An 8375-nucleotide genomic window follows, 5' to 3' on the forward strand; every position below is an offset into this window, starting at 1 on the left:
CAATTTGCATGGGTAAAAAAAAAAATTCACGGATAAGGAAACAAGAACAAAAGGATCTGATTGATAAAATTAATACATTAGTAAATAACACACAACTATCCTTCGAAAACATTTCAGAATTAGTCACTGCAGTCTCAACTACGGAATGTACACAATAAAGGCAAATGGAGCTTCCACTCGACCAGGAGCTAGATGGATCGAACAGGGTGAAAAAAGTTCGTATTTCTTCAGACTTGGAAAAACAAAGACAAACTCAGAAAAATGAGTAAGCTTACGGCCAATGATAATATAATAGATCAGAAATGAGTACAGGATGAAATTTGGCTCATTTATTGTAACTTAAATTAAATAAATCAGAATGTGACGTCTTATTTTATCCCATCAATGATGACATCAAAAAACTGGATGAAGACAAACATACACTTGATGAGGAATGAACTATAACAGAAATTGAAATTGCATTAAAACAAATGAAAAATGGTAAATCACCAGGAATCGATGGCTTAACATCTGAATTTTTAAAGTACTTTCGGGTGGATATTAAAAAAAAATTATTATATAGAGCATTTTTAGAATGCATTCACAAAGGATGTTTATCCCCGACGATGAAGACAGGCTTAATAACCTTGCTACCAAAACCCAAAAAAGACTTCTTGTTGCGAGACAATTGGAGACCTATAACCTTACTATGCAATGATTATAAATTACTTGCCTTAGTATCTGCAAAGTGTGTACTTGTAAAACTTGTAGACGAATATCAATCAGCCTTCATAAAGGGAAGATATATTCAAAACCACGTCCAACTGATTCTGGATATGATTGATTACCAATCAATTATTCAATCAGATAGTCTCGTTTTATTTCTAGACTTTTTCAAAGCATTTGACACTGTGGAGCACGATTTTGTTTATAAAACTCAAAAATCTTGGATTTGGAAAAGGGTTCTGCAAGGTTATTAAAATATTTCACAATGATATTTATAGTTATATCTCCCTTAACCCTGGAATGACACCAAAATTTAAGATTTTACGTGGAATCAGACAAGGCTGCCCAATTTCACCAAAATTATTTATTTAATGTCCACAAATGCGAGCGTACTTAACCTTGTGGAATAATAGAACCATTACTATTAATAGGAAGACTTTATTTCAACAAGAATGGAATGATAAAGTTTTAGATGTTACTGATCTAATGGATGAAAATGGACATTTAATGCAATTTAATTTGTTTGTAGAAAAGTTTCATTTAAAATGCGTCTAAAGAGAATTTAATCAAATTTGTAGAGCTATTCCACCTCCCTTAAGGTTCACGATAAAAAATACCCTTGAATATTCAAAGGTGTCGGTCAAACTGCCTGAATTGAAAATTGGTGAAAGAAAATCTAACAACAAAGGAATTAAAAATGTTTTAAAATGGAAGCTATTCCCTGATTAAAAAAATAAATAAAAGAATAACTGACGATGGAGGAACGCTAACAAATACATACTATAGTTATCTTAGACGGCCAATTTCACCCACAGTGAAAGAAATTCAGTTTAAAATACTGAACAATATTTATCCAGCTGCTGAAACTCTCAGGAAAAGGTTGAATTTGCTTCTGTCTGAAAATGAGTTCAGCACAGAAACTCCATCACTGGGGGAAACTTTATTCTCCTGTGCTCTTATCTTTTATTCTGCAAAGCTTTGATTGTAATATTTGAATAAAAATCCCAAACTCACAGATAAAGCTGGATTTATAAGGTTCTATCTGCGGGCCAATCATCATCCAGGCTGAATATGGGATGAACACGACATCGGCAGCCTGAACCGATCATGTACTGGATGTTCAAATGGAGTTTAAATATTGTTCAATGTTTTACAATCAAATCTCAGGGTTTAGAAACAACTTCAGACTTGAAAAAGTGAATGTGGATTTTACATCTTAGAACACAAGCAGAAAAATCAAATTCATTCCAAAAGTGATGTTTTATTTTTATATAGTGTGACCTGAACAGGTTTAAAATGTTGTTCTGTTCTGGCTTTATTACTGTTTATTAGTTATTTAATGAGACGCTGCTTAATATGAAACAAACACAACTTTATAATGCGAAGGTCATGAGATCATTTTCTTTTTAAATTTGACGAGTTTCTTGTCTGACAGTTAATTTTTAACATTTCCTTTTTAATTATTTTTTAATTATTCATCTGTTTAATTTAAATATTAAAATGAGTGTTTTTGTGCAGCTGGATTGTGTTCTAGTGAAACAGACAACTGAGCAACAACGTGGCAACGTGCAGGAATTTTACAGAAAACACTACACACTTTTATTCTGGATCACACAATCTCACTGTAGAACGCCAGGAGACCCCAAACCCAGCGTATAGAGGCTGAGTGAATGTGGTGTGGACTCTGTGGAGGAGCTTCATCATGTCAGAGACGCTGTAGAAGGACAGAGTTCCTGCACTGTGATCCACATACACTCCTATTCTGGAGGGTAATGGACCTCTGAGATCAGTCTCGATGTTGTTGTGCCAGAACGAGAGAGAAGAAGGAGAAAAACACTGCAGTCTCCAGGACTGATTGCTGGATCCAAAAAGACACATATTACCCCGTTCTTTCCTGCTGATGTCTTTATATGAGACTGATATGGACACACCAACAGCACGGCTCCACTCCACCTCCCAGTAACAGCGTCCACACACACTCTCCTTACACAACACCTGCCAGCAGTAATCAAATCTCTCTGGATGATCAGAGTAACGCTGCTCTCTCTCACCACATCTCACCGCTCTGTTCTTCTTAGACAGAATGAGGTGACGATGTGCCGTGTTGGGATCCAGAGTCAGATAACAGAAATCTAAAATAAAAGAGAGAAACAAACTGAACAATGTGAACATGAATATCCGCGCTGGGGGCGTGGTCATGAAAACAGCAGTTCGGTTGCAGTGAAAACTTTTCTCTGTAGAACCCTGTCACTCCCCCCTCCCCCCACTCTGGGCTCAAGAACACAACAAAAGGGCAATAATATAACAACCAATCAGAATTCAGATACATTCTGTTGCCAAGTAAAATTGTAACCTGTCAAAGTTCTCGAGCCCTCGTGCTGTTTTACCGTTAGATCAATCACATATCAGCTTAAACTAGCATTCTAAAACTAGTTAAAGATCCCACAGAAGAGAGCCGACTCCCCCTGCCAGCCTAATGGAACGCAGTGTTTAAGGCTCCAGATGGGTTTTATTTCCATTTATGAGGGAAAGGAACATACACCCTCCCGACAGTCAGTGCGCTATTCGCTTGGAAAACACATTTGCAAATTGGTAGAATGAGTTCATCATCACATGCAAGATTTGCAGTTAATCAAATGGATTTCAAATTATTATTATTATTCATGAATTACTACAGTTCTGAACTTCAAATGTTAAAAGTCTGGCCTTTGGAGAGATGATGGAGACTCTTTTGGTGGAACACAACGGAGCAAAATATTGTGACCCTCTAATGTTGACCTGAAGTTGGCACCACTGGGGGTTGGCATTGGGTTTTTGTCCCCACCAATGTTAATACCAAACCTACACCCTTGCCTACATGTTATCTCGTTCTAATTGTTGTGACTTTTATCCAAATGACAGCTGGCAATACGTTGTTACTTTGCACTTTTTGTTGATCTGGGTACTAATCTTTGAGAAACTGGATTGGCAGAATGTTGCCTGTGAAGAAGAGAATGGCTTTTTATTACCCTGTGCCAAGTTAATATTCACTTCAGTGCAATTTTTAAGAGCCATAAATTGTATTTTATTTATTGTTTTTCTTGTGAGTGGTTTTGTTTGATTGTTGTTTTATTTATTGAACTTATTTATATTTATTGTTTACGTTCCACTGTTGAATTGAATAAGTTGACTTAAAAAGTTTACTGTTCTATGAAAGGGTGTATTTGCATGATCATTATTATTTTACTAGTGGCATAAAATTGTCTTGAAAAGACGTCAACAATAATATCGTTTATCGCACTAATTTCTGAGACAATATATCATCCAACAAAATTTGTTATCGTGACAGGCCTAGAAGTGTGCGCGCGCGCGTGTTAGATGTACATTTGAGAAACTCTTCTCTGCTCTGTGGTTCTGGTTCTGAAATGATCTGAACTGCTGCAGCTGTGGAGAGAAAAAAAGAAACATGAGTTTGTGTAAAAGATGGAAAGAGTTTAAAGTGATCCAGTCAGTTTATTCATTTTAAATCAGTGTTTTAGTTCAAAGTGTCGGGTGAATAAAGTGTCTGCAGAAAAGAAAGCAGGAGCATCGCTAAGAAATAACACATCACTGTGTTTCTCCAGCAGGAACAGCTCCTCTTACCATGTGGAGGGATTTTGCTGAATTCCTCCTCACAGAATTCCTCGAGTCTCTTTTTCAGATCTGAGAGAGAATTCCTCACTCCATCAAATGAGAGATGTTGATGGACAGTGACGCTGGATGTGTGAAAATCTGGTCTTTGAAGTTGAGGAGAGCAACGTCCAGAAGCTAAAACCTACAGAAAGCAAATGAAATGTAAAACCCACTTGTGATGTCAGACAGGGACATTTATTGCTCCCTTAATGAGAGGTGTTTTAGAGAGTGTGTGAGGAACAGCTGGCTCTGTAGATCAGACAGTGAGTGTTACCTGGAGGAAATGGATGTGATCGTGTGTGTGTGAAAGCTGCTCCAGCTCAGTGACTCTCCTCTGAAGATCAGCAATCTCCTGCTCCAGTTGCTCCAGGAGTCGTTCAGCTCGACTCAGTTCAGCCTTCTCCTGATCTCTGATCAGCTCCGTCACCTCCCAGCGCTTTTTCTCCATGGAGCTGATCAGCTCAGTAAAGATCCTCTCGCTGTCCTCCACTGCTGTCTGTGCACTGAGCTGTTAGGACAAGATTTAAAGCTCATCTATCATTCCCTCTCTTACTGGGACTGTAAATGACTCGTTGTCCATGTTGTGCGTGTTTCTAGGAGCAGCTCTGTCTCTGCTCACCTTTATAGTGTTCACAGCCTGTTTCAGCTCCTGCACCACCTTCTGCTTCTCCTGGATTCTCTGCTGGGATTTCATCTGCTCCTCCTTTAACTCACTCTGAGGACAAATAAAATACATTCAGCTTTTTATACAGTACGAGCGAACTGGTTCCATATTAATGTCAGTTCAAAGTACATTCATGTTTCGCTCTGAAGGTTATGTACTCTGTGTGTGTGTGTGTGTGTGTGTGTGTGTGTGTGTGTGTGTGTGTGTGTGTGTGTGTGTGTGAGAGAGAGTGTGTGAGAGAGAGAAATGTTCACTAACTGATCTGGGCTGGGTTTCCCGAAAGCCTCTTAAGGCCAAGAGAGTTTTAAATGACCTCTTAAGATCCATCATCAAGCTAACGTGGTTTTCCCGAACAACATCGTAGCACAAGTCGTCCTTTAGTTTGCTCGGAATTTACGAGAGACCCGGAGCACTCGTTCAAAACAAAGAGCGACTCGCTCGCTGCCGAATCCACAGAATGCGCATGCGGCTCTGAGGGACTCTCACAGTCAGCGGGAGAAACTGGTGTTGAATCTGCTGGTGGTGTTCCATTAGTTTTCTTCTACATTGCAAATACATCGAGTTAATTATCAGAGGTGGACAGTAACGAAGTACATTTACTTGAGTTCTGTACTGAAGTACACTTTGAGTATCTGTACTTTACTTGATTATTTTTTTGGGAAACTTATGACTAACTTCACTACATTTGAAAGACAAATATCGTACTTTTTACTCCACTACATTTCTATCAAGGTCCTCGTTACTATGAAGCAGCTTTGAAAGTGGATGTTTTTTTCTTTTCTAAAACGTGATTGGTTTTTCCGCAGGTGACACTGAGACAGTCTATCAGTAATCACTAGGGTCACGTCACGTCCATAGACTGGATAAAATCAAGATCAATGATTTCTCCGCAGCATTATTTAACACGATCAGTTGACAGCAGAATGGAAGGAGGCGGTTCTTCTGGGGAATGCACACACCCACGGTTCTATAGTTAGAACCCATGGTTCAGTTTTCTGAAAGGAATAAAGAGTCGTTTCATTTTAAATGTTGGCTTTGTTTGCCTAAAACGGAGCACATCACAGCCTACAAAAACTCACCATCCAACCTGCGGAAGCATATTGAGGGATATAAATGTTTTATTCTATGCAGTCTGATTAGTCAAATGACTTTCTGTGGATTTGCCCGCCAAGTTGCCATAGTCTTATCCACGTTTAATGTTTACACAGTTAGTTAACTTGGACATTGTTCGTTATGTCTAATACAACTGCCTTTAGCAGCTACTAATGCCTATATTGGGGACGCGAACTGCAAAGACGCTCTTCGTCCTGTTGCTCTTTAGACTCCTTCTTATGAGTCAGTTCGGGAAAACCACATACAGAGACAACGTTCGTTCCTTAAGAGAGTCTCTCAACTCTCTCTTTAGGTCTAAAGGGCACCGTTATCAGGAAACCCACCCCGAACCAGATTACGACCATCACTGAAGATAAATTTAACACTCTGTTCACCAGAACACAGACAATTTTAATCAGCTTTTACAGAATCCTTCTGATTGAGACACACACTGAAATTAAAGTTCAAATCATATCACTGACTAAAGCACCTGTTTCTAGAGCTCATTCTCATCTCATTATCTCTAGCCGCTTTATCCTTCTACAGGGTTGCAGGTGAGCTGGAGCCTATCCCAGCTGACTACGGGTGAAAGGCGGGGTACACCCTGGACAAGTCGCCAGGTCATCACAGGGCTGACACATAGACACAGACAACCATTCACACTCACATTCATACCTACGCTCAATTTAGAGTCACCAGTTAACCTAACCTGCATGTCTTTGGACTGTGGGGGAAACTGGAGCACCCGGAGGAAACCCACGCGGACATGGGGAGAACATGCAAACTCCGCACAGAAAGGCCCTCGCCGGCCACGGGGCTCGAACCCGGACTTTCTTGCTGTGAGGCGACAGCGCTAACCACTACACCACCGTGCCGCCCCCCTGTTTCTAGATGGGAAACTATAATTAAGATGATTTAATTCTGGAAAGATTTCTAGTTCTCACCGGTTTCTCAGCTGTTTCTGTTGCAACTGAAACAGCGTCATGGTCTTTATGTTTCTCCAACATGCACAAAGAGCAAATACATATTTGATCAGTACGACAGTAGATCTCAATCAGCTTGTTATGTTCAGAGCAGATCTTCTCTTGGAGTTTTGCTGAGGATTCAATTAATGTGTGTTTTTTCAAAACAGGAACTTCAAGATGAGGTTTCAGATGAGTTTCACAAAATGAAGCCAAACACATCAGACAGGACTTGATAGCTTTGTGTTTTCTCCCGGTGCAGAAGTCACACTCCACATCTCCAGGTCCAGCATAACAGTGAGCAGGAGAAGGAGCTTGGACTTCAGTCTTCTTCAGTTTCTCCACCACTTCAGCCAGCATGTTGTTTCTGCGTAGAACAGGCCTTCTAGTGAAAGTGTGTCTGCACTGAGGACAGCTGTAGACGCCCTTCTGATCCTCCTGATCCCAGCAGCCATTAATACACACCTTACAGAAACTGTGACCACAGGGGTTAGTCACCGCATCCTTCAGGAGATCCAGACACACTGGACACCTGAACTGGTCCTGAGCTACTGAAATACTGGCCTCAGCCATTTTCTTGAACTCACACTGAAAGAGAGGGAGAGAGAGAGAGAGAGAGAGAGATCAGTTTTGTTTTCTCTGAAATGACGAGTCAATTCCTGGTCCTGTGTGTGAAAGAGAGAGAGCTCGGAAGAGGGGGAGCACAAACACAGAGAGGTCATGAACACTCCTCTATTAACCATTTCATCTCCCTTCAGTGCAGAAATATAACCCATGTAGCCGCACTGATTAGGATTAATTTCATGACATTTTATGAACGTTGATTCAGTGGACTCCACTAAAATGTCCAAAAAAAAAAAAAGTGAAAAAAAAAATCATTCAGAAAAATCTGGAAGTCCAACTCTCTTCATCTAAAGGGTTTGAACACAAACACAATCCATCTCTTTTGTTTTCTCCATCACAACACACACTTCTGACCTTCACCAATTCACACATTCCCTCCTCTTTCTTAACGAATTCAGGAAGAAACTTTCTGTCCAGGAAATGCAGAAGAGAACGTCGCGATATTAATGCATGGTAGCCGCGGGGTCTTAAAAGTCTTAAATGTAATATTCCAAAATTAAGGCCTTAAAAAGTCTTAAATTGCTTTGCCCAAGTCTTAATTTTTTAAACAAAGGTCTTAAATTTACTCATACTATTCTACAATGTGCAAACGTGGGTTTTGCGTAACATCAGTGAATTTCTTGGAGTATGCGCAAAGAAAGAAATAATATTGATACATTTTCGCGCCAGCGCAATCG

General features: G+C 39.9%; 1 protein-coding gene across 1 annotated transcript; it reads right to left on the bottom strand.

Annotated features, from left to right (window-relative positions):
* Positions 1-1490: 1490 nt before the first annotated feature.
* Positions 1491-7647, bottom strand: LOC132870545 (E3 ubiquitin/ISG15 ligase TRIM25-like). Its single transcript, XM_060904221.1, has 6 exons — positions 7057-7647; positions 4976-5071; positions 4631-4864; positions 4327-4498; positions 4069-4128; positions 1491-2837 (listed from the first exon to the last, which is right to left on the bottom strand). Exons 1-6 carry the CDS (start codon positions 7645-7647, stop codon positions 2305-2307), a joined length of 1686 nt encoding a protein of 561 aa, XP_060760204.1. The 3' UTR covers positions 1491-2304.
* Positions 7648-8375: the final 728 nt, after the last annotated feature.

The sequence above is a fragment of the Neoarius graeffei genome, chromosome 22 (assembly GCF_027579695.1).
Source record: "Neoarius graeffei isolate fNeoGra1 chromosome 22, fNeoGra1.pri, whole genome shotgun sequence".
Lineage (NCBI taxonomy): Eukaryota > Metazoa > Chordata > Actinopteri > Siluriformes > Ariidae > Neoarius > Neoarius graeffei.